General features: G+C 39.9%; 1 protein-coding gene across 2 annotated transcripts in view; it reads left to right on the forward strand.

Annotated features, from left to right (window-relative positions):
• Positions 1-27,168, forward strand: part of LOC136404475 (ryanodine receptor 2-like) — a 650,806-nt gene that overhangs the window by 462,437 nt on the left and 161,201 nt on the right. For both annotated transcript variants that reach the window (XM_066383777.1, XM_066383773.1), the window contains 11 exons: positions 4,374-4,509; positions 5,021-5,207; positions 6,786-6,891; positions 9,148-9,268; positions 13,927-14,096; positions 15,612-15,832; positions 17,328-17,418; positions 19,654-19,794; positions 21,526-21,689; positions 24,169-24,247; positions 26,075-26,164. In XM_066383777.1, coding sequence (XP_066239874.1) covers positions 4,374-4,509; positions 5,021-5,207; positions 6,786-6,891; positions 9,148-9,268; positions 13,927-14,096; positions 15,612-15,832; positions 17,328-17,418; positions 19,654-19,794; positions 21,526-21,689; positions 24,169-24,247; positions 26,075-26,164 — 1,506 coding nt within the window. The remainder of the gene's footprint in view (positions 1-4,373; positions 4,510-5,020; positions 5,208-6,785; positions 6,892-9,147; positions 9,269-13,926; positions 14,097-15,611; positions 15,833-17,327; positions 17,419-19,653; positions 19,795-21,525; positions 21,690-24,168; positions 24,248-26,074; positions 26,165-27,168) is intronic.

A 27,168-nucleotide genomic window follows, 5' to 3' on the forward strand; every position in this document is an offset into this window, starting at 1 on the left:
TTTGATGCTCAGCTTCATCCATCCTGCTTTTAATTCCTTCCATTGTGTTCTTCATTTCTGATATTGTATTTGTCATTTCTGACTGATTCTTTTTTATTATTTCAATATCCTTTTTTATATTTGCTATGTCTTTATTTAGGTGTTTGTAATGACCATCTATTTTCGTTCTAAGATCTTTGAGCATCCTAACAATCATTATTTTAAGCTCTGCGTCTAGTAATTTGGTTATATCTGACTCATTCAGGTCCTTTTCTGGGGATTTCTCTTGATTCATTCATGTTGCATTCCTCTGCCTTCCCATTTTGTCTGTGTAAAAGAATGTTTTGGCTACTGGAGTCCACTGGGTGTGGTCTCTGTGTTCCCTAGGTGTGGTCTGTCTGCAGGCCCACCACCCCCTCTGCTGCTGCTGCCTAGGGCGTTAGGGTATTGGTGTTGCCGGTGCCTGCCCACTGGGGCTGTTGCTGTGGTTTCTACCCCTCCTTCACAGGAGGGGCTGTGATCACGTTCTCAGGTGTACAAGCCTCAGTGGCTTCGGCCTTTGTGCCGCCCCTGCGGGTGGGGTTATGCGCTGTGCCCAGGCACAAGCCTTGTCCCTGAGGGAAGGGGTGAGCATCTTTGCTCAGCTGTGGTTCTCTGCCTGATTCCAGGCTTTCTCTCCACCCTAGTGGGAGCAGGTGGCTCGTGCATCAGTTCGCAAGCCTTGGTTCCTGTGGGCCGGGCATGGCTGTGCTCCTGTGCCCTTGCTCAAGGGCTGGCCTCTGCCCCTTCCAAGGCTCCCGCCCTTCCCCCACAGGCTGGATTGCATGCAGCCCGCAGCTGGGCTTGACCACTTTTGCGTGTCCCTTCCACCCCAGCCGGGCAAGACTGAGCTCACACCTGGGCCTCAGTTGTGGCCAGCCAGTTTCCACCCTTGCTGATGGAACCAAGTCTTCCGCATCCCACCACCGCCGGCCCTTAGTCGAGCCCTCAGCCGTGTGGGTGGGGGCATTGCAGCTTAGACCCTAACATTCACTACTGTAGTCCTGAAAGCTTCCTCCTTCTAAACCAGTGGTCCCCAAACCCCGGGCCACGGACCAGTACTGGTCTCTGGGCCATTTGGTACCAGTCCGTAGCGAAAGAATAAATAACTTACATTATTTTGTTTTACCAATATTTAAGTCTGAATGATGTTTTATTTTTAAAAAAATGACCAGATTCCCTCTGTTATATCCATCTAATACTCACTCTTGATGCTTGTCTCGTAAGTTTGACAATTACATTTAAAAATACCACAGTTTTTACGCCGGTTGCATAATTTTATTTTGTGCATTTATCCGTCCCACCTTAAAGGCCGGTCCGTGAAAATGTCTTCAGACATTAAACTGGTCTGTGGCCCTAAAAAGGTTGGGGACCACTGTTCTAAACGACTGCTCTAAGTACCGTGGGAGAGCTTGTTTGGCTGGTGGGTGTCCTGCTTCCCTTTGCTGGTATTGCTGTTTCCAGGGGAAATATTCACTTCAGATTTGGGGAGTGAGTCAGCCCAGGGGTTAGGGTGGTTTTCCCTCAAAATGTTTCTCCCTGTGTCTCCTAGATTGTGTAATCTCTTCCTGCTACTCTGGTCCTCTCCTCTCTCCCCGTCCCCCAGAGTCCCAGGTGAGTAGTTATGAGAGAGGTATTCTGCTCGGTCCCTTTAAGAGGAATCCTGGGTCTGAGAAATCTGTCTCTTTCTCACAAACAGTATCCTGACTTGTTTCAAGCTAAATACTGTCCATACGCCTCTTCTAGGCTCTGGGGCTGCATACTGGGGCTTTGTTTCTGGGACTCAGGACCCTCCCCCTCTGCTAAACTCACTTCCCACCATGCGAGTCTCTCTGGGCTACCACTTGCTCCCGGGAGCTGGGCAGCCCTCTCTGCGTTTCCGCTTTTCCTACCAGTCTCAGTGTGGTTTCTTCAGTGATCCTTGGTTGAAGAGTCTTCTTAGTTTAGTCCAAAGTTGGTTTTTCCAGATTGTTCTTAAAATTAAGTTGTATTCCACTTTGGTTATAGGAGGTGGAAGTTGGTATGTCTGCCTACTCCATCACCATCTTGTTTTCCCAGGCTGTGTACTCTTAAGAATATTAAGCCACATATATATTTGCCAGAATGTAAGATAGGTTTCCCCCACTTTTTAATTGCAGTTGCATTCTTAATTGTCTTCTGGGATTGCTCCATTGCTCCCCATGTAACTGTCTGAATGAGACTCTTAAAGGATCTTATCAATCTTCTCTTTAAAGACTTTTTACCTTGCTTCCAGCGAAAATGAAAGACACCTCACCAGCCATGTTAGTCTCTCTTCTTTTCTACCACTACTGATTCTCCTTTTGCTCCAGCAATACAGGCTCCTTGCTGGCTCTGGAACTTGCCTGGCATACTCCTGCCTCAGGGCCTTTGTACCTCCTCTTCCCTCCATCTGCAGTTTTCTTCTGCCAGAAGTCCTTGTGGCTTCTTTTCTGACATCTTTCCCGTCACTGTTCCAAAGTCACTTTCCTTTTTGCTTTTCCGTATTCACGCTATTTGAAGTTGAAACTTCCTCTCTGCTCACTTAATCTCTTCCTGTCTTCTTTTCTGCTTTATGTTCTAAAGTTGAAAATATATATGTTTGTATATTATATACACAAAAATACATTTTCATTTTCTATTTATATAATATAGTTTAAAATTATATTTATATTTTAAAATAAATATATTTTACTGAAATATATATATTTATGCATTAAAAATCTATTCCCTACCATAATGTTCAGCTCTGAGTTGGGCAGTTTTTCTGTGTTGTCTATTACTTTGTCCCTGGGTTGTTACTCAGTGCACAGCTGTCTAAGGCATGAGAAAGTGTGTCTTCCTAAATGTCCTCCCTGCCTCTCAAGGGCCATGAAGCTTTACATCTCTGACTAACCTCAGAGTGTTCTCCCATATATAATTTAAAATCTTGTTAATCTACACACTGGTTGAAATGGCTGGTATTAAGAAGGCAGATGAAGCCTGATGTTGAGGAGGGTGTGGAACAAGTAGGGCACCCTCTTCTGCAGTGGGGAAGAAACTGCAGGCTCGCCTTTGTACTCCTAGGTTATTTGCTGCATAGAAAGACAAGTGCATGTCCACGCACAGATATGCTTGTGAATATTGATAACAGCTTTGTTCATCCTAGCCAGAAACTGAGTGTGACTCAAATGTCTATCAGCTGGTGAAGGGATAATGAAAGCTGGATGTGTTCATATACAGCAGGGTGCTGTTAGACAGTAACAGGTGAAGAGGGCTGAATTGTGCCACAGCATGAAAGAATTTCAATATCCTTATTGGGAGGGGAAGAGCAGGCGCAGGAGACGTGCTAGGTGATTGCTTATACAAGTGTTGTAGAATGTGCAAGCTAATGAGTTGTGACTGGTGATAGGTTGTCCAGGCCCAGGCTTATAGGGAGGGAGAGACTGTTAGAGGCACGGGACCTGTAAAAAAATATAGTTTTAGAGATATTCACAGTCTCTCAAAGCTCATTGACCTTATACTTTAATTAGATGAGTTTATTGTACACAAATTAACCTTGATAGAGTTGATATATTTTTAATTATTATTACTTATTTCTTTTCAAAACTGATTTAGCTTGAGCTAGATGTAATTTAATTCATTTGATAAGTTGGTTTTTTCACAGTCGATTTCCATTGATGATGACAACTTTAGGGATTTCTTTTAAAACTGGATCAGTTATGAAATATTGTAGAGGACCAACATTCAAATAAAAATATTTTAAAGGGCAAGGCTAAGCAGAAATTTTGATTTGTTAAATTCAACAATAATAAAAGGTAGGTAGTATTATCCCAAATTTTATAGACAGGCTGTTTTAAAAAGTTAAGTAACTTGCTCTGAGTGATGCAGTAAGTGACACAAGTCAGATGTAAAGCCAGGGACATTGGGCTGAAATTTTCTCATTTCCTCTGTGGGTATTTTCACACACTCCCTTCTTCCTGTTGAACTGATCTGTCATTTTGGATGTAATTCACTTTAAATATCTTTGTATATTAGAAGGATCTTTCACTATTTCAGATGGGCCAGAGATCATTAGAAATTTTGGAAGCTTATCAAGTTATAGAATTTATTTTTATAAGTAAAAGTCACAGATTAAATGATAGGAAATTTAGGAATATTTTCTTTCATAGAGTTGGTTTATAAATATTTTTGATAGTACTTTGTTGTGATTCTTGAATATTTCTTCATGTGGATTGCCACGAGATTGAATAGAACTTTCAAAGCTGCATTTGTTACAAAGCCTGCTTGCATCATATCAGATGCTTACACTGTGTTTAGTGTAAGCATCTGACTTGTTTCCCAAGGCATCACACTTCTGCTCCTTGTCCTGTTCATAGGTTGTCCGATATTTGGCTGGCTGTGGACTGCAGAGTTGCCAGATGCTGGTATCCAAGGGGTATCCAGACATTGGGTGGAACCCAGTTGAGGGGGAGAGATATCTTGACTTTCTCAGATTTGCTGTCTTCTGTAACGGTAGGACTGCTTGCTTGTGAGGTCCTCTTTGGTCATTATTAAACTGCATAAAAACAGTTATATAAAATAATAATATATCCCAGCACTTTTATGAAGGAACTAAGAAATTGAATAGTATATAATCAATCTTTACAATAGCAATTTATAATACTTGTTTTGATAGTGATGCTTTAATTCATTAAATTAAAATTTTAGCATGTACACTCTTATGAATTGTTATAATTGGATTCTAATAATGTTTAGAACTATGGCTTCAAATTATAAATGACTAACAAATGAACAGTATTGTCTCTGGAATGCTTTTCTTTACTTTGAAAAATTTAAGTGCAAGAATAGAAAATGACTATCTTGTACACATACAACTAGTAATCTGAATTTTAGTGTTGGATTTACCACTGTGTTCATTGGTTTTAGTTATTTTTCTTTAACTATAAATGAGTTAATATGACCTTATTTGCTCAGAACATCCATATGATCCATGTTTGCATCCTCATGTTTCCATTGACTTTAGGGGAGAGTGTGGAAGAGAACGCGAATGTCGTGGTGAGACTGCTCATCCGGAGGCCGGAGTGCTTTGGTCCTGCCCTGCGGGGGGAGGGTGGGAATGGTCTGCTCGCGGCCATGGAGGAAGCCATCAAAATAGCTGAGGACCCTTGTCGAGATGGTCCCTCGCCAACCAGTGGATCCAGTAAAACCCTGTAGGTCTGATATACACACTCTTAAAAGTAAATTATGCTACTTGACTTGAAATTTTACAAAGTATAATTTGCATTCTATTAATTAAAATGCAAGTTGCGATTGCTCCCCTTAGAAATCAGATCTGTTAGATATGGAGGACTGGATGGGTTGTGCTGCTGGGAAGGGCTGAAGGAACAGAGACCCAAGGAAGACCTTGTGTCCTTAGTGGAGGGATTCAGGCGGTGGGAGACTGTACGCGGTGACTTTGTCCAGGGGCTCTGGCAAATTTAGTTATTACAGATGATGGCAGATGGGCTTTTGAATTTGGAGTCGAGTTTAGTGGGAAGCTAGCTACTGTGAGTTTTCATTACCAATGTAAGAGAGGAAGAGACCTTTAGCAAGAGAAGGGGGACTTAGTCCAGAAAAGAGGTGGCCTCATTCTAGGAGTGCACTGCTTGGTTAAAGCCTCAGAGATGGCAGGAAGGCAGTAACCACCTGGCTTTTGTCCATAGTGATGTTTTAACACTTGGTTTCAGCAATAGACACATATTAATCCAGGCATGATGCACCTATTTTTTTAATCTGGGAGGTGACCGTTCTGCTAGGGGGTCATGCATCTCTATTACTGACGTTACTGGTAAATGAGTAACATAGGGCCTATTGGAGGTGAAATTCCAAACATAGAAGGGGTTCCGCACACCCTTGTTGCCTGGATGTTCTGCCCATACCAAAACCAGGGGTCCAGACAGGCAGGATTTCATGAGCAGGTAATGTATTTATCAGTCAGCTATAGAGGAACCAGAGAGCCTTCAATTTTTTTAAACAGTAGAAAACATATCAGGAGTTCTGGCCCTGCCCCATACCAGTACGAGTGCACTTGAGGCCCCTGGTACAGCTGTACAGGCCAGGAACAGTGGGCAGCAAGTCCTCCCTGTCACTGGTCAGCCCTCTGAGTCCAGCTGAGGCAGCTGAGCTCCCAAAGGAGGAATAATGTGATTGCCCAGGGCCATCTAGATCTAGACTTGTCTCTCATCAGTGAGACAATGAGAGGTATTTGTGTTTTTCTTACAAGGGAGGAGACATGCTGGATTACTGGGAGAGGGTTGTTGGGTAAGAGATGAATAATGAAATTTTCACATTTATAAAGTGCTTACTCTGGGGAAACTCTGTACTGGGAGCCTTATATATGTGTCTGTATGTATGATCTAGAACAGGCCTTTGTCACCCTTTCTCTGAGTGTGTCTGTTCACTAACGTGTCCTAAACTTTCCAAAACCTTCCACTAATTAATTTTTAATAAGCTTTCTGCCACTACAAATGGGCAGAATCTTTAAATTAGCAATTCTTCATTTTCCTTTTTGAAAGGATCTTAATGTTCAGGTTCCCACAAGGTGTTCATAGGATAGAATCTCAAATCTGGTCTTTAACCCACTGTCATTTTGCTTTAAAACGTCCAGCTATAATTAAACCACATTCAAGAGAAGCATCGTAAGAGGCAGAATGAATTACCGAGTTGTCCCTCACCCCTGAGAATATGGAATAAGCCAGAAATGTCACTGCATTACCCTGTTTCTGTTTCTTTGAAATAATGCATGAAAGTGACACCGAGGAGGAAGAGGATGACACCATCCACATGGGGAATGCCATCATGACTTTCTACGCCGCTCTCATTGACTTGCTAGGACGCTGCGCACCTGAAATGCACGTGAGTTCCTGGGGCTCATAAGCAGCACCCTGGCTCCTCTGTGAAGGAGCCGTAGCTGGGAGCGGTACGCAGCACACATCAATGAACTTCATGCTCTTTAAAAATAGCACGTGTCCTAATTTCTGAATGAGGGTTTAGTTGGAAATGTAAGAATTAGCTACATGATTTCAGTACAGGTCATGAGTAGAATAGTCAGTTACTGGTAGATCTCTGAAACTCATCTAATCCCTGACACTTGAAGAACATATTTTCCCTCCTGTTGTAGCGCATGCAGAAAGAAGCCACTCCTGTCGAGCCACTTTCTTGTATTTAGTCCCTGTGTGGGGGCTGCTTCGTCCTGGCCCCGGTTTAGGGGAAAGTGATGTGGGGGAAGTTTTGGGGGAAGAAAAAGCTATTCAGAGCTGACCCATTAGTGTTTTCTGGACTCTCTGACCGAGATGAAATGAAAGTTTCATGAGACATTACAGTTAAGTAATTTATTCTATAATATGTTCTGACATTTTCTTCTTTATTTTCCAATCTGTTCTGTTTCATTCTATATTCCTTTAAATAATGCTTGTCAGGGCCCATAAAATTAGTACCTGCTAGTGGGAAACAGTACAGAGTATGAGACATTGATGCACTTTGGTGTAGAAGGTACGCATCCTTCCAGGCTGGTCAGAGCAGGAAGCAGGTGACTGCTGCTTACAGATCACCTTTCTCCCAGCCTTGACCTCTAAGGGGATTTTCCCTTGTTTGCTGGGACTTTCTGGATGGGGAGTCTTTTTCTCTCATACCCATTACTTAAAAGTTTCTTGCTTTCTTGATAAAATCTTTTGTTGTGAACAGAAGAATCACAGAATGGAGAAATGTCAGAATATTCTAAAACCTAGTATGTGATTTTGTAAAAACTTAACTTATTGCTGATGAGAATTTAATCATAAAAATAGATTTTCAAAATCTTTATGCTAGAAGTGATTGCAGATGAAACACTTTATGCTCACAATATTTGTTCTCTTTCCTGTTAAAGTGAAAGATCAAAGGAAACAAGAGAGAAGTTTTATTTAATAACAGAAGTCTATTTTTTTTTTTTTTTGACAGAGACAGAGTTAGAGATAGAGACAGACAGACAGGAAGGGAGAGAGATGAGAAGTATCAATTCTTTGTTGTGGCACTTTAGTTCTTCATTGATTGCTTTCTCATGTGTGCTTTGACCAGGGGGCAACAGAAGAGCAAGTGACCCCTTGTTCAAGCCAGCGATCTTAGGCTGAAGCCAGCGACCTTGGGCTTCAAGCCAGTGACCTTTGGGCTCAAGCCAGCAACCATGGGATCACATCTATGATCCCAAGCCACGCCAGCGACCCTGCGCTCAAGTCAGCGACTTTATGAACCTGGGTTCTCCATGTCCTAGTCTGATGGTTTATCCACTGAGCCACCACCTGGTTAGGCATAACAGAAGTCTTTTGTTGTGCTCTATTAAGGGGAAAAATCTAAGTGACTTAATAGGGGACTAAGCTTGGCACTTCTGAAATTTATTCATCTCAGTAGCTGTTATTTGAGGGCCTCCGATGTATCAGAACTTACACCTGTGTTTCATACCCTCTGGTGAAGGACGTAGATGCCCAAATGGTTCAGAAGCCTGTGGTCTCTTCCAGGGCTGGCTCAGATTCCTGACCGTGTCACAGTCACATCTTCATAGGTACCTCATTAGCCAGTGACAGTTCAAAAGACCTGTAGATTTATGTTCACCATTTCCACCCATATTGTCAGTCCATCCTTGGGACAATTCAGGGTGGACTATAGATGGATATGCAGTTATATTTTCATCACAAAGCCTGAAAAGCTAAATCAGTCATAAATATTAGTATGTATTCAGGACCTAAAGATAACTTTTTTTCCTTTTGTATTATCGCTCATGTTGTAGATAGGTATTTGTTTGTGATTTTGGAGAAGTAAACATTAACAGACTGATCAGAATCTCAATATATTTTAATGCCTCAAAGAAAATAGAACTAGTGCTCTGATGATAGACCAGCTGGTTATACCATAGTGTATAACTGGGTATATATTGACATCATAGAAACTGTGTGGGCAAGTAAATATCTGTCTGTAAGCCTGAAACAACAGTTTTGCAGTGAGACCTAACTTTAAGTGGATACTTAACACAAAATCAGTTTAGATTTAGATTCTTATACTTTAAGTTTGTAGATAGAATTATAACGTTGATTTCACAAAGTGATTCTAATCTTCCTTTTTTTTTTCTCTCTCTTCCCGCAGTTGATTCATGCTGGGAAGGGAGAAGCCATCAGGATCAGATCCATTCTGAGATCCCTCATTCCTTTGGGAGATTTGGTGGGCGTGATCAGCATCGCTTTTCAGATGCCCACAGTTGCCAAAGGTGAGGCCCAGTTGTTTGTAGCTCAGTAGGATGGTGGCTGACATGATATCATCAGTGCTTAGCATTTCCCTTGCTGCGGCCTAAGGACACTACTTAAGTGTCTTTAAAATAAGAAAATGACTGTAAAGTACATTACTTTATAAAATATTTTCTATTCTCATTACTTTTAAACAGTGATGTTTCCAGTCAGGAATTAAACACTTCATTTATCTTATCTAATTTCTCTTCTGGTGTTCTTTGCTCATATCTCTTTTTTTAAAAAAAATTATTGATTGATTTGAGAAAGAGAGAGAAAATTAATTTGTTGTTCCACCCCTTTGTGCATTCATTGGCTGACTGCTGCATGTGCTATGACAGGGGATCGAATCTACAACCTTGGCGCATTGGGATGGTGCTCTAACCAACTGAGCCACCTGGCCAGGGCTTTTCTGCCTTTCTTTACCACAATTCCTTAACTCTTTTTGATAGTTTTTATTTTTACTATCTTATAATGCTTTTTTCTGAGATAGTAGCTTTTGACTTAGAGGTTTAAAAATCACCAGTATGTTAAAATAAGTACTCTCTTTCAAGATTACAGAGAAAATTAAAAAAAAATTTTTTTTCTTGTATTTGACTCATTTATTGCCCTTTTCCAACATGTCATTCATTTTTGGTGTAGAAACTGCTTGGGATTTGTTTTTCAATATTAACTCAAAGGTGTGTTTAATACAATCAGTCTCCTATGTGTGTGATCACCCAGCAGCCCTCCCCACCCCAGCCCCGCCCCTGCTGCCCAGGGTGAATGGGCAGGAAAACAGGCTCAGACAGCACTGAGTGAAGTGCAGGTGCCAGGCTGTGGGTGGTTCAACCACAGGGACCTGCACTGCCATGGACTACAGCAGAAATGGCACATGGCCTCTCTGAGGACATAAAGTTTCATGTGTACTAGCTGCACAAACCCACATCTTCAAGGTGACATAAGCAACAATAGTAATTAAACACTTGCTGTAATTTTAGGGAAAGTTGGAACTTAAAAACTGTCCCAGAGCTCTTTGTCTCTTCCACTTTAGGCAATTTTGTGTGTGTGTGTGTGTGTATAAAGATTATCCTCATTTTCTTTTCCCCCTCTTTTCAAACTCATGTTGGTTTACTTAAGTAAAATATCTTTTCTTTCCTCTACATTTCTTTTCTTTAAGTGAGAGGAAGGGAGATAGACTGCCTTCCTCATGTGCCCCGACTGGGATCCACCTGGCAACTGCCATCTGGGGCCAATGCTCAAATCAACTGAGCTATCCTCAGTGCCTGAGGCTGACACTCAGACCAACTGAGCCACTGGCTGAAAGAGGAGAAGACAGAGAGAAAAGGGAGCGGGAGGGATGGAGAAGTAGATGGTTGCTTCTCATGTGTGACCCGACCAGGGATTGAACCCAGGACATCCACACACTAGGCTCTCTGATCACTGAGCTAAACAGTCAGGAACTCTTTCCCTTACATTTTGAGTCACAAAGTTGACATGTCAGGATAAAGATAAGAATAATGCTAGCGACATACAGATTTGGAACTGGAGTTTAAGGTCAAATTAGTGATAACAAGCACTAAGAGCATAGACAGTGCTCAGGAATTTCTTACAGGCTTTTAATTGAAAATATGACACACTGATTTAACACTATTGACTGAATCAGCTTGGTTGGATTTTACAATCCATTTTTACTTGGCTTAAATATAATTTTGCAAATTAGTAGGTGTACAACCTTAGTCTTAATTTTTTTTAAAAAAACATTTGTTTCTCTTCATGATGTAAATATCTAATTCAATCAATGACTATGAATGAAAACAAAAAGTTGTAACTTTGTTGTTTTGGGATGATAATGGTCATGCATCATCTTACCCTGGGTACTTCTTTCTTCAACCCTGCATCATTATTAAAGATTCTGTGGTATTCTTTGTAGAACATTAGTGGTGTGTTATGAGAAGGAGTTAGCATTATAATCACATGGTCAAACATACCACTTTCAGAATATTTTAAATTGACACATAATCCTGTAATTCCTCATATTAGTGTACCCTAACCTATGAATCTGTGACATTATAATAAGGGATTTAGTAATTTATATAGACATCAACACTGACACTGGGGAACAATATTTTTTTAATTTTCTGTTGCATGAGGTTTTAGAACTGTTTTTATATATTTCTGCATCGCTGATTCCAAATCTGAAATCCGTTTTTTGGTTCATGCTCTAGTTTTTATGCAATTTTAATTTCTTTTTGTTATAGTTAATGGCATGCATTGGTTTTTAAACTGGAGTTAAAGGGCAACGACTCTAGGATTGAACATAACCACAAGGCAATTAATGTTTTACAAACATCACTTTTACATAATTATAGTTGTTTTTAAATGTAAAAAATTATTATCTGATAAAAACACCCTCTTATTTTGTTTTATGATTAAATCATGGCTTCTTCGAGTAGGCGGAAATGTAAGAATAGTCCTGACACCTTCTGTTATATATGTGGCTGTTACACACTTCAACATTAAAGGTGCAATATTTCATCATTTGTGACATGTACATAAATTGCCTATTTTCAAGTTCCCATTAGCAATCAGGACAAGAATTGGGCTCCTCATATTGTTTGTCATAATTGTGAGGAAATACTTCATGATTGGACAAAAGGAAAACGCAAAGGAATTCCTTTTAGTATTCGCATGGTTTGGCGTGAACCTAGGGACCACACCAGTGACTGTTATTTCTCTCTGTTCCATACGAAGAGCATCGGCAAGAAAAAATGGCATATGATCACATGTCCTAATATTCCTTCAGCAATACGACTTATCCCACACTCTGAGACACTCCCGGTTCCAGTTTTCAATGGTTTTATTTCTTCTAAGGATGAGGAAAGTGAACATGGTGATCAAGTGTATTTTGATAAGATGCATGAGGAAATGGTTGTAGAATTTGAAGGGTCTTCTTCTGATGCCAAGCAGTTAACAACCCCTCAGCAGTTTAGTCAACCCGAATTGAATGACTTAGGAAGAATGACATAAAAATTGTCCTCGACTTTCTGAAGTATGAAGAGCATACCTGGATCATTTGTGTAGATCTTAAAATGGTAAATTTCTTGCTAGAACAACAGAGAGGTTTCACAAAGTATCCTTGCTTTCTGTGTTTGTGGGACAGCTGAGCTCAGGAGAAACACTGGACACAGAAGGAGTGGCCAAAACATGATGCTCTGGAAGTAGGGATGCAAAATATTGAATGAACCTGTAGTTAATCAAGACAGGATCATTTTTTCCTCACTTCACATCAAACTTGGCTTAATGAAGCAGTTTGTTCAGGCTTTGAATAAAGAAAGTGAATGCTTTCAACATATTATTTCTGCTTTTCCTGCCTTGTCTTTCAAGAAGATAAAAGCAGGTGTATTCGATGGACCTTAAATTCGAACCCTCATATGTGACGAAGAATTTGCCAGGAAGATGAATAAGGAAGCAGCATGGCAGTCTTTTGTGGCAGTTAGAAAGAACTTCCTTGGCAACAAAAAAGCAGAAAACTATGAACTTCTGGTTCAAAGGATGCTGTTGGCTTTCCACGACATTGGATGTAACATGAGCATTATGATTCACTTCCTGAACAGTCACCTTGATAAGTTTCCTGAAAATCTTGGAGCTGTTTGTGAACATACTACTGCTGGAGCATCAAATGAGATTGTCTTCAACAAGTACACAAACGCAAGAGCTACAAACACAAACTTTTGCCTGAATAGAATTTAAATAAGTTTTGTGCAAATTTTATGATTAAAATAACTGTTTTAATATGTTCTATTTTAAAATTATAGACAAATTTTGATGCAATCATATCTTTTAGTGTATTAGTGTATTTACTGCATTATATAAATTATTCTATTTTCACAAAGATGATGCCCAAGAAGACATTCTACTTCATTATGTTAAACTAAATGTTGAAAATTTTACAATAAGATGAAAACCTAAAATCTTGAATTGCAAAAAACTGTAGCTTACAGAGAAAAACTAATGTTAGATTTGAGATCAGCATACTTGAATTAGGTAAGAAAAAATGTTTTTGTGGATGCAACAAAAATTTTGTTCCCCAGTGTTATTGATAGAGAAAATAGTATGACTTTTGAACATGTTTTAAATGTTGTAAATTCTCCTCTAATTATGGCCATGAAACATATTTCATTTGAAAGTCAAACTGGTTTTGTAGAGTTGTTTCACCATTTTGTAATTATCTACCTGATAAATATGTAAATGTACCATGATTATCACATAGTGGCAAATGAGTTTTATTAATGTGTGAAGGAGGCTGCTATTCTTGAAAAGAGTGAAAACCTTACTTTATAGTTGAACTTTTCATGGTATTTACTCTTAGTTTTACAATGTGGATTTTAGATACCTTTTCATTTCCTTCTCAGTCTCTAGCATACTGCTATGTCCTTATCACATATGCAGTCAAATGAATATGCAAATAATATTTAAATGACCTTGCTTTTAAATTGCACAGTCATAGGCCCTCAGCCAATTCGAGCATTTGCTTGCTCAACAGAATAAAAGAAAATCATTCAACAGATAACTTTACTTAAACCGCAAGGAGGCTGGAAAGCAGCTACTTGGGATCTGTGAGAGCTGAGCTATTGACTATGTGTCTCCTTCTCTCTTTTAGATGGGAATGTGGTGGAGCCCGACATGTCTGCAGGGTTTTGCCCAGATCACAAGGCAGCCATGGTTTTGTTCCTTGACAGGGTCTATGGAATTGAGGTTCAAGATTTCCTCCTCCATCTTCTAGAGGTTGGCTTTCTGCCAGATCTCCGGGCTGCTGCTTCTTTAGATACGGTAATGATTTGAGTTTTTGGCTTCCTCAACTTTTGACTGCAGTCTCTGGCATATGCTACTGTTTTTCATAGACATACAGAGGGGTTACGACAGTCTCAACATATGACGTTTTGAGTTTACGACACACACTCCCATAAAAACTTAAAAAGAATTGAGATGTGAGTGCTTTGACCTACACCATTAGCATTTACTTACGGACTATGTGGTGAACTAGTTTGGTTGCATGCAGCGGAAGAATACACAGTAATAAGGCCTATGAATGAGGGAGTTGACATCCCTCAGTACGCTTACCTATGCCATTTTGGACTGTTAAAAGCACAAGTGTTCTGTCTGTGTTAGGCTAGGGTGTGTTTTGACTTACACTAAAATTTGAGTTAGATCACCATTGTAGGAATGGAACTGTGTCGTAACCCAAGGACCCCGTTTTTACTTATTCATATATTGTTACCAAATGTTTACTGAGTACCTGTTATATTTTCAGGCAAGCAGTGAGTAAACAGAAAATATAATAGACCATTTCCTCAAGTAATTCATTGAATAGCAGAGAAAACTGCAGCCTCAAGAATAATACAAGACTTCTGATCAGGTGCAATTGAAGACAGTAGAAAAGTCATAGAACCCTAATTTGGAAGGTCATAGTGGCTCCTGATAATCTGAGTTGACCAAACAATTATTCTTCTCAATAAAGCAATTAAAGTATTAAGAAGGTTTAATGGACATTGTTGAATCATGTAATTACAATATCATTCTGGTGTCTTCATTTGTCAGTGTACAGAGAGGTTAAAATCTGTCCTGTGTATCCAATGTCCACATCAAGAATCTGCAAATGATCTGCTGTTTGAAACATTGTGGAGTAAGCTGTAGCTCTAAATGTTGTCCAGTTGTTTTAATAATACCTTCTTTTATTCCCAGCTAGATGGTTCTTTTTTATTTCAGAGGAAAATAGATTTTTAGTTAGACAGTAACTCTTTCATGAGAAAATAATCATAAAAATGAAACTTAATTTTTTTTTCTTCAGGTGTGTTCACATGAAATGTTGCACCTACACAGTATAGTTGATAACATAGTAAGAAAATCAACCTTTGACTATTGATGCTGATGGACATGCATAGGAATATAAATAGTATTAATGAATAGAATTCAGGAAGGATTTATGAATATGAAGTGTATTATGAGGATAAGCTCTTTTCTCCCCTAGTAAAATACTCACATTATTTGATATCATTAGTGCCTTTATTTTTTTTATTTCTCCTACTATTGATACCTTGTTAGAATGTGAACCTCTTAGCTGTTGGACATTTTGAGGAGATATCACTTCATTTATTTTTATCTATTGACAAGCAGCCAAAAGTTGGTGGTTTTAGTGGTAAAAATCATGTGAACCATATTTTAAGCTACAATGGAAGAATACATTTCCATTTTTCATATTCTTATCATTTTCTAGATACTGAAATTACACATCAATATGTTGATTCCTAAACGCAAATGACTTTCTACTCTCCGATCCCGTTTTAGGCTGCTTTGAGTGCTACGGACATGGCCTTGGCCCTCAATCGGTACCTCTGCACGGCCGTGCTGCCGCTGCTGACAAGGTGTGCGCCTTTGTTTGCTGGCACGGAGCACCACGCTTCTCTCATTGACTCCTTACTGCACACCGTGTACAGACTCTCTAAGGGCTGCTCGCTCACCAAAGCCCAGCGGGATTCCATCGAAGTCTGTTTGCTCTCCATTTGTGGGTGAGTGGGAACTAACTCTATACCAAGTGTCTTCTTTTTTAAGAAAGACAATTTATTTACTAGGTGGCCCTTGACAAACTGTTATGAATTTTGGAAATAATTTCTGTACGAAAAACTTAATTTCTATTAGGTAGTCTTGTGTACTAAGGAGTGAGTCAAGTTCAGGAGCATTCCTTTGAGCCTCTGAAGGGGGTCTAGCCATTGGGTACAGTGATGGTAAACATGTTGTTATAAATGTTGAGGGGTGAGTGACTGTGTGAGGAGTCAGGGTTGTTTCAGTGTGAGATAGATACATTCTCTCCTGAGACTGTATTTTCATTCCTCGCCCAGGACAGAAACAAAGGAGAGCCTTATGCAATATAAAACATGATAGAGTATAATATTAAAGCGTTGCTTATGTATGGCAGTGATGAAGGCTGTTTGCTCCAGCATGGAAAACCTCTCCTGTACGTAGAAGTGTCCAAATGCCTTCCTGTGAAATCCAGAACCATATCCCTCCCACTGATGTTCTGACAGTGAAAGGGACAATTCCTCAGGCCCTAGCAAGGATGGAGGCTCCTTTCTAATTGGACAGGAGCCCTTGGATGTGGTTTGCTGTCCAGCAGTATGTTGTGAAGGGAAGGTTTCCACTCACAGTGAAGTGTGGGGGTCCAGAAACCAGATGGAACTGAGGGAGATGCAAGATTAGGAAATCACTTCTGTCATTTCCCTGATCCAAAAATTCTGTAAAATGGGATGGAAATACATATTTCTCAGATTTCTCTACACATTAAATGAGTGAAGCTGGCAGAGTCGCCTGTGCACTATGTGCTCTTCCTTTTATCCTTGGGCACAATTTCAGCCTCAGCCTTTTTCTCCCTCCTGCCCCTCACTCCCTCATCTTTCTGCTTCCAGTCGAGTTCCTGAGGACCCTTCCACATTGGAAATGAGGGGAGATGCAGTCACTCAGGGGGAACCGTGGGGTTGGGGGCTCTGCATTAGGAGCCAGGGAGCCAGAGTGGGGAACATCTTCAGTGCAGATGAGGCTCAGCATTCACACCTGGACAGGGGGCGGGGGGTGAGGTGCAGTGGAGCCTCCTTTAAAATTGTGTAACTACTGGTTACTGTATTTCCCCATGTATAAGACACACCCTTTTTTGAAAAATTTGGGGTCTAATAACTGGGTGTGTCTTATACAGTGGTTGTATTTACTTGCATTTCCCACTTTTTCATGTGGATGAGGAGTTGTATGAATTTTATGATAAATAAAACTTGAGTTCAGTAGCTTTATGTATTACGTTATTTTTTCCAATTTTGAGCCCCCAAATTAAGGTGCATCTTATACATGGGAATGTCTTATACATGGAGAAATATGGTGATCTTTGAATTGGGTGCACCTAAAGTAACATCTTCCAAAGAGAGGTATAGGTACAGGATCTTGACGAATTTCACTTAGTTGAATCTACTTAGTTTAGACACGTTAGCTCCGTAATTAAAACCAGCTCTGTCTCACCAGCCAACTGAGACCTTCCATGATGCAGCACTTGCTCAGAAGACTAGTGTTCGATGTGCCGTTGTTAAACGAACATTCAAAGATGCCTCTTAAGGTAAGGCTAGGACACGTTCATTATGATTTGATATCAGGGTCCTTGGACTTTATTTCCTGTACATGTACATGTCTTAGATACATCATGCTTGATGTTTCATGTTGGAAAGTTTCTTCCAGTTGTTGAAATGGGCATATAAGTGTAGATATATGTATGTCGACCTAAAATAAGCAATAAAAGCCCATGGGAATGCTAAGAACAATTTACTGTAGGTCAGTGGAACTAGAAATCAGTGGGAACAAATGGGCCACAAGAAAAGAATGAGCCATGAATTTCTCAGCCTGGAAAATGTGGTGGCAGTCTCATCCTAGACTCTTAGCAGCTTTGGGAGGTCAAGGGCAGGCTTGCAAAACAGCGTTTTCCAAGTTGGCCATCTAATGACAGTTTTCAAATGTCATTTAATAAGTTGCAAAGATAACCTTTCTGTATATTCAGTTACAGTTTGCTACAGAGTACAGAAAAGTCATTGACCTTCTCTCTGCTGTGCTTTATTTTTCTGTTCATGAATGATCAAGTCTCATACTATCTCACTGACCCGGGATATTTTTCTGTCCTCTACTCTCCCACCCAGTTCAGACTCAGGATGAAGATATTAGATGTAGACAGATAGCACGGTCTGGGCATGGGGTCATGGCCATGTGTGGACTTTTACAGGTGACCATGTGGCTGTCTAGGAGCATCATTGTCCTCAGGGACAATGACAGTTCTATGAAAGGGGTAGAATATGCCCCTTGTTATACTAAGCCAGCTAGTTAGCAAAACAGTCTCTATGAAAATTGACTTGGGTTTACTACATTTAGATAAATTAATAGATTATGTAAAGTAAATTCTATCCTTGCTGCCAATCCCATTTTTGAAATTTTTATCTAGGATAGCCCTTGCCCTGCAAACTTTTCTTGATTTAAATGAGCTGGAAGATACCTGGGAAATGATATGGTATCACTTTATGTGATAAAACTCTTTTCTACACATTATTCCTATTTCCAAGTCAATCGAAGCAGATTAAATCTCGACATTTCATCATTTGAGATTCCTAAATGTGTGTGTGTTTTGTTACTCAGAGGGAAAGCAAACTAGAAAAAATAATTTCATTGTAAGAGATGTATTTAACTTTCATAACAGCAGTCTTTATCCACTTATTTCCCTCCTTAAGTATAGAAAGGAGAATCCAGAATTTCTTAGTTGGCTCATAAACATCATTTTATTAACTTGGCAAATAGCTGTCAATATTTGTTAGTTTATAGATTAAGAATAAGTGTTCAAGAGAACTACCAAATAATTGATAGATTCCATACTTATCTTTGAATTTCCAGTTTAGTTCTACACAAATAAAATATTTATAGGAATATTTGAGAAGCAGCATAGATACTCAGTAAGATAATATACTTCATTTATAACCAGCGGAGAAATACACTTACAGGAATTGTTGACGTGGGCAGGTTGGGGTTTACTCAGAGATCTCAGAGCATCAGGTGTGGTGATGAACCCTTTGAGCAGTACGCACGTTCCTGTACGTCCTCGTGCCTCTGACCATCCAGAGTACAGTCATACATGTACGTCTTTCAACTCTGAGCTGGAGCAGTAAAAGCTGGCACAGTAAATGTATGTTCTTCTTGTTTCTATAAATTGATTATCAAACAAATATGATTTTAAGTTAATAAAACTGTAACTGGAACTAATTTCATTTTTTGAATAAAAGCTTACTCCCATGTGTGTCAGTGAACATGAAAAAAACTCACTACTCAAAGGGTGAAAGGTCAGCAGAGATATGGTTTTTTTTACAAGGCACATTTTAGATCCCCCATCCTGGGACACTTGTGCTCTGGGTCACCCTGACTTCAATTCATTTGTTGTACGCATGAAATCCAGGGAAAAACATTTTGTAAAATTGTGATCAAGTGATAGCCCCTAGAGTGGAACGTGTACATGTATACATACATACATACATACATACATGCATACACACATACATACAAAAACAAACAGCCTCACAAAGAACGTGCAAGACAAGTTATTTATAAAACTGGGTGATTGATCTTCATACTGTGATCAGTGTTAAGTTTTAGAAAGACATAGAATATAAGGTAATAGCTTTCTTCAAAAGAATCCATATAGATTGAGCAGTTTTGTTTCAGTTGATCTTACTACATGATGTAAGACTGCCACGTGGGAAGAAGTGGAAGAACTATACAAGGTGTCTTCAGCGCACTGCTTTTATACTTGTTTCCCAAACAGCTGCTAACAAATCACTATGAAAGGTGCTGGAAGTACTACTGTCTCCCTGGAGGGTGGGGAAACTTTGGAGCTGCCTCAGAAGAAGAACTTCATTTATCAAGAAAATTGTTCTGGGGCATTTTTGATGCCCTGTCTCAAAAGGTAATTTAATATATTGTGGGTTTGTGTGACGGAATAATGCAAGTCATTAATTCTTGATAAGACTTATCAAGACTTACATAATTTAATTTTTTTCTCTTGTCTGAATTTATAGCAAATGTTGAGAATGCATTTCATATCGACTTTTCATAGTTGCTATGGTAATGTTTTATATGATGATAACACTTTCTAAATTTAAAATGGCTAAGCACTTTAGGAAATCACAGACACTGGTTGATACGTTTTTGGTGTATTTGGACTTATTTGGGCTCAAACTCTCCCTATTCACCTCCTCAATCTTATGAAACCTGAAAAAATCATATCAAGTATGAAAATATGTTATATTAAATCTCCTGAATTTCTAATATTCCAGTGATTTACTGACTCTCCTGCTTTGCTACTGTGGAGATACAAGTACCTCTGCTCAGACCTGCTTTGCATGGGAAGTTCCTTATAGTTTCCTTATTTATAGTGAATAGTTCATAGACTTTCCGAATAGCACATCAGAGAAAATCAGAGCATCATGCTGTGTACAGTTGTGCTTAAATTATTAACCAAAATCATTTTGACTTCCCAAGTGGACTTGATTAGATGGTTGGAGCAGGGTAACTGGAATTTGTTTCCTAATAGGGGAAAGTTAATATGTGACATCATTTAGTAGTGACTTCCTGACACTTTTTCTTGCTGAACTGCCTGTTAAACAGAGTTTTTTTAAATAATAAATATAAGGTATTTTTAAAAGAATTTATAACATTAATGTTAAATTGAATGGTTGAAATGATATAAATTTTAAATGATTACTTTTTGATTTTAAAAAACCTATAAGTACATTTTTTTTAAGTGAGAGGAGAGGAGATAGACAGACTCCCACATGTGCCCCAACTGGGATCCACCCAGTAACCTCCATCTGGGATTAATGCTTAAATCAGCTGAACTAGTTTTAGTGCCTGTGGCCAATGCTCAGACAATCACACCACTGGCTACAAGAGTGGAAGAGAGAGAGAAGAGGGAGAAGGACGGGGAGAGAAACAAATGGTCACTTCTCATGTGTGCCCTGACTGGGTATTGAACCCAGACATCTAGATGCTGGGCCAATGCTGTACTACTGAGCCAACTGGGCAGGGCCTCTAAGTACAAATTTAGTGAATCATGTAATTAATATAAGAATATCTCTGCCCAGAAATTTTGATTATGCCTGTTTTCCATAGAATTTATAATTTATTTCTAAGTTCAGAATTTTATTTTTTTTATGCCTTTGTGATGCAATACAGGCCAGTGAGCGTCCCTTCCTCCTGGACTGTCTCCTCCGGCCGCGTTTCACGCTCGGCCTTCACAGGGTGCCACAGCAGTAACTAGGACTGACTCAGAAGTGCAGTCCTCATGGATGGACAGCGTGTTTATGATGTAAAGACATGTTATATACTTTGTTATACACTTAGAATAGTCAGGCCACGTCATTCCAAATATCGAAGAAAAGTTTTTAGAGAAACAGACGTTTTTGTCTCAGGCTGCAGCTGCAGCAAGCCCTCCATCAGATTCTTGTACATTTGTTGGGGTTTCCGGCTGTATGTTCCATTTCCTGGAGGCAGACTCTGCTAGCAAGTTAGCTGGGGTGGGGGGAGGTTCTGATTTTCTCTTACAACATATTATCCGCCACAGTGACCATGTTGACAACTTCGGCTAAATAGTGACACATATATACAGTTTTTCTTTTGGCCCTCCCTTTCTTTCCAGAAATATGAACAAGAACTATTCAAACTGGCTCTGCCGTGCCTGAGTGCTGTGGCTGGAGCTTTGCCTCCAGACTACATGGAGTCAAACTATGTCAGTATGATGGAAAAACAGTCATCCATGGACTCTGAAGGGAACTTTAACCCACAACCTGTTGAAACCTCAAAGTATGGACTCTTTCTATTCCAGCCGCTTTTTATTGTAAATGATGTGTGAAGTCTGAAATTGACTAAGGTACTACAGTGAACTCTCTCACCCATGCCCCCTTTGAATTGGTATCCTTTACTAGGGGTCCTTTTCCTTGATGATGTGATAGCAACAATATTGAGTACAGAGTAGCAGACATAGGTGAGACCTAGCTTCTAGGGCACTCAGCAGAATCAGAGCTCTCTGTTTGCAGCCACATGGTATATCTGTTGTAATGAGAATCAAGAAAGTACATTGGCTATAGGTTATATTGTTAGTTGAAGATTTACCTGACATGTTTATTAAAATTGCAGCCAAGCTCTGTGTAGTGTCTCTGACGGGGGTGGCCCCGGGGGTGAGCTCAGCGCGGTTCCTGTGAGCTGTCGCCTGGAGTCACTTGACTGCAAAAAGGCCTTGGGCTGCCGCTGATGTTCGTGTGTAAAGTCCAGTGCGAGGTTGACAAGAGTAGCAGATGAGAACGTTGGTAGGAAAGTTAGTGTACAGTTAGAATGCAGTGTGACAACCTTAACTGCATATAAAATGTCATTTAACCTGATGAAACTTCCATGTGCACAGTTGCATAAAGTGTTCAACAAATACGATGTTTGGGTTCCTCAGGTGTGTGGAGTCTTAGCAATTTGTTGTTACTGTTGCTGTCTTTAAGTAGGACCATGGTTTCCCTTTTGCAAGGAGAGCTGCCTCTCAGGCCACACTATCTACTTGATCCTGTGGTCACTCAGCAAGATTGGTATTAACAAGGTTGTCCCTTTGTATTATAGTTACTCTCCATGGTATCTGAACTTGCTTTGGAGTTTAACTTTCAAGCTTCCAGGTGGCCCCCAGCTGCTTTAGCCTCCTACCACGATCATTTCAACCCTAGTGGTATGCCATTAGCTTGATACTGCCTTAAATTTGCATGTTTGGTATTTGAGGACAGTCCTGTGAGAAAAGATTCTACCCCCAGTGTTGGGCTTATGTGATTGATTCTTTGTATTTCTTCCAATGTAAGTAAACCAAAACCACGTGTTCACATTCCTGCGTGGGTAAGTTTGTGGTTTGCCGGCATACAGTATATTTTATACTCCAGGATTTTAAAATAACATCAGAACAATGTCATAGTTTTGATTAATTAAATCTAATTAATTAGTGTTGGACATGTGTATTAATTTACCTAGGTGTGCACTTTGTGGACTTCTTAACACAGTAGCTTTAAACAGTAATCTCAACAATTTCTATACTCTGTGATTTCTATATCTGGTTTCTTAAGTGTGTGTATATCCTGTGGTTCAATTACTGAGGACACTGCTGGGAAGGAACAGTAAGCCACCTCAGTATGCTAGGTTTCAGTCAGAATTCTGTTTTCAATGAATTTGACTTGGTCATGAATTGCATGCACTCACCATCTGTTCAAGAGATTATTTATTTAAACATAAAAGGAATCAAGAATAGATGTTATCAAAATCACAATTTCTGTTTTGGTTAATTACATTTCCCTATAGTCTACATCAGTAACAATTAGAATGTTGTGTATAGACCATTAATAATTCAAATCATTAACACATCACTAGTTGTATGACCTGACTTTAAAACTTTAGTACACTGAAATAAAGTAACATGTCAGATTTCAGCAGTCTTTTTACCCAGGTAGGGTTGTTGCAGATGAAACTTAAGCCAGAAAAGAATAACTTAAAACATGAATATGAGATAGAAGTGTGCCTTTAAGCTTATTGCATCTCACCATATCTTGATTCAGGTTTAAAAAAAAATTGGTATGCTCTATTGTCCTCATCTTTGAATGCATTTTAATTATTTTATTTATACTATGTATAATTTTATATATCTCGTGTTGACATAAACTTTGAATCAATATATGATAAGCAGATATAACATTATCTGCTTAATTTATATTGTTTCTACCATATGGAAAAGTAATACCTTGTTAAAACAGGTTTTTTTTTGTTTGTTTATTTTTTTGGTATTTTTCTGAAGTTGGAAACCTGGAGGCAGTCAGACAGTCTCCCACATGCACCCGACCAGGATCCACCCGGCATGCCCACCAGGGGGCGATGCTCTGCCCATCTGGGGCGTTGCTCTGTTGCAACCAGAGCCATTCTAGCGCCTGAGGCAAAGGCCACAAAGCCATCCTCAGCGCCCAGGCCAACTTTGCTCCAATGGAGTCTTGGCTGCAGGAGGGGAAGAAAGAGACAGAGAGGAAGGAGAGGGGGAGGGGTGGAGAAGCAGATGGGCGCTTCTCTTGTGTGCCCTGGCCGGGAATCAAACCTGGGACTCCTGCACGCCAGGCCGACGCTCTACCACTGAGCCAACCGGCCAGGGCAAAACAGTTTTTAACAACTACACATCGAATGGGATTTAAGCAGTTGGGAGCTGTGAGTAAATTATTAACGTGAGTCCCTAGTAGTCCTGTAAAAATGATGCCTTTTCTCCCTGTTTCTTTCACAGTATAACAATTCCTGAGAAGCTGGAATACTTCATTAACAAATATGCTGAGCACTCCCATGACAGATGGTCCATGGACAAGGTCAGGAGGCCATGCTCTGAGTCAGCAGTGCATGTGTGCAGATAGTCACTGCCCTGACATTTTTTTTTTTTAGAGAGGGATTGAGAAAGAGAGACAGAAAGAAGGACAGATAGATACAGACAGACAGGAAGGGAGAGAGATGAGAAGCATCAGTTCTTTGTTCCGTTATTTTAGTTGTTCATTGATTGCTTTATCATATGTGCCTTGACTGGGGGGCTACAGCAGAGCAAGTGATCCCTTGCTCAAGCCAGCAACCTTGGATTGAAGCTGGGGAGCCACGCTCAAGCCAGATGAGCCCGTGCTCAAGCCAGTGACCTCGGGTTTTCGAACCTAGAACTTCTGCATCCCAGGCTGATACTATTTCCACTGTGCCACCGCCTGGTCAGGCTGCCCCAATATTTTTAACATGGCAGTTTCTTCCCTTGAAGTGAGAGCTTTGTCTAGATTAGGAAAGAATATTTAATTATGCCTCGCTGATGTAATATTTAGCCAGCCCTCCCACTATTGCACATATGATACACATATGACTGTGTTCATATAAAGCAGTTTTAAATTTAAAGAATCTATTACATCATAGATATCATTTCTAAACACACATTGTTCACAGGGATAAAAAGTAATAGCCATCAGGGGCTTCAGGAAAAAGTAGTGAGTCAGGGTCCAGAAATCTCTTAAAGAAACGTTAGCTTTATGTGTAGTTTTATTTTAGATAAAATATTGACAATTATTGATCAGAATTTAGTAATAGTTCACACCTTTAATTCTTCTATATTTCTTGTTACCAAGTAGATATGCAGTCCACTAACAACACAGTACATGGCAAGATGACACTTTAACTTGGTGTTGTCAATATGAAAACACCCAGCCTGAATGAGATGACAAAGTAGCCATAGTCCATGGTGTAAATCCTGCCCATTGTGAGATTTTCTGCAGGGCATGCTATGCCTGAGTAGTCAACGTTGTAAGTTGAGCCTAGTTAAACTTGAGAGAAGATTGTTAAAATAGGTTTGTCAGTGACACTGAGTGGAGAGGTTGTGTCGCCTGAAATAAGCAGGCAGTGATGTACAAAGTGAAAATCAAGCAGCAGAGGCTCCCAGGGATGCTTGTTACTTAGCAGTGCAGCACCGTCCCATCGCTCTCTGCTTCCACTTCCCCCTGACCTGGCCAACCTGGCCTCCTCCCTTTGCAACCTGCTTTGTGTTTTATAGATGTGTGGCTCTTCACTGAGTCATTTTATTGATTCACTCGTAAGTCAGGAAGAGTCAAGTGTCTGTTTCCTGTGCTGTTCTAGGCAGTGAGTTGCTCTAGGAGGTGAGGAGAGAGTAAACAGAGGTGGTGCTCATCTGTGCCTGCCCATCCCTGGACTCCGTAGGCTGACACAGCAGGATATGTCCGAAGTCGTGTGGACAGGTCATGGGGAACGAGCCTGTGTGAGGCCTTGCAGATAAAAGTAGGCAGAACTAGGAACATTCTTCTGGATACTTCCAAATAAAATGCTGCTCCAGATCTCTCTTCCAGAGTTGTATTTCACACACACCTGCTCAGGGTGTGTCCGACCCCACGACCTGTGGCTGCCTCCTCATTGACACAGTCACAGGGCCTGATCTGTGCATTGAAGACTGGGAGCTTGGAATCTCTGGATAAAACAATTTGTTGGTTAGGATGGAAATTTTTATATTAACTAATACTGCATAAAATTCAAACCTGAATCTTTATCTTGGTGCATTTTAGATTTATTTTATCAAACACACACTTAAACACATGCATACATACACTTGCTAAAATTAATATGGACAAAACATTTTTGATGTTTTATTTTTTTTGTAGTTGGCCAATGGATGGATTTATGGAGAAACATACTCAGATTCATCTAAAGTTCAACCGTTAATGAAGCCATATAAACTATTATCTGAAAAGGTGAGGGTTTTTTGTAGGTGTTATGTTTTAATTTTTTTTTTCAAAATTTTTTCTTTGTGATGTAATTTCATATATATATATATATATATATATATATATATATATATATATACACACACACACATTTTACTTTATCCATGCTATTTTCACCTTTACTCACAGGTTCCTTTTTTTATCCTTTATCTTTTGTCCTTTTTTTTCTATTCCTATTTTCTGCCACTATTTATTTTTATTGGTTATTTTCTCTCTATTTATTATTTTTCTGATCCTTTTTGAATTTTATTCCTCTCCTGTATTTTTAAGGACTTCAGAAAATATCATTCTTAAGAGTTTTTTGGCCCTGGCCAGTTGGCTCAGCAGTAAAGCATCAGCCCGGTGTGTGAATGTCCTGGATTCAATTCCTGGTCTGGGCACACAGGAAAAATGCTCATCTGCTTCTCCACCCCTCCCCCTCTTCTCTCTCTCTCTCTCTCACACTTTTTTCTTTTCCTCTGCTGCAGTCTTGGCTCAAATGGCAAGCAATTTGGCCCAGGGCACTGAGGAAGGCTCCATGGCCTCACCTCAGGCACTGAAATAGCTAAGTTGCTGAGCAACAAGCAGCGGCTCTAGATGGGCAGAGCATCATCACCCTGTAGGGGGCTTGCTGGGTGGATTTCAGTTGGGGTGCATGTGGGAGCCTGTCTCTGCCCCCTGCCTCCCAAACTCTCACTTAATAAAAAAAAAGTTTTTTGATGAGGGATAATAAAGTAATATTTTAATGTTATTATTATAAGTTTATATGTTTTACTTCTTTGGGGGAAGTCAGTGTCTTGACAAATGCAGAAAAGGTTTTCTAGTTCAGTGCTTCTGCAGGGAACTTACATTTCTTTACTCTGCTGGTGGGAGAGCCTTCGCTCACGTGTCATCTAATCTGCCCTTTTTCCTAATGGTATTTCTCCTTTCAGTTTCTGTCTAAGTGATGGGACCTGGGCAGCTAAAGAAGATCAGCCTCCGTGCTGTACTGA

The sequence above is a fragment of the Saccopteryx leptura genome, chromosome 1 (assembly GCF_036850995.1).
Source record: "Saccopteryx leptura isolate mSacLep1 chromosome 1, mSacLep1_pri_phased_curated, whole genome shotgun sequence".
Taxonomy (NCBI): domain Eukaryota; kingdom Metazoa; phylum Chordata; class Mammalia; order Chiroptera; family Emballonuridae; genus Saccopteryx; species Saccopteryx leptura.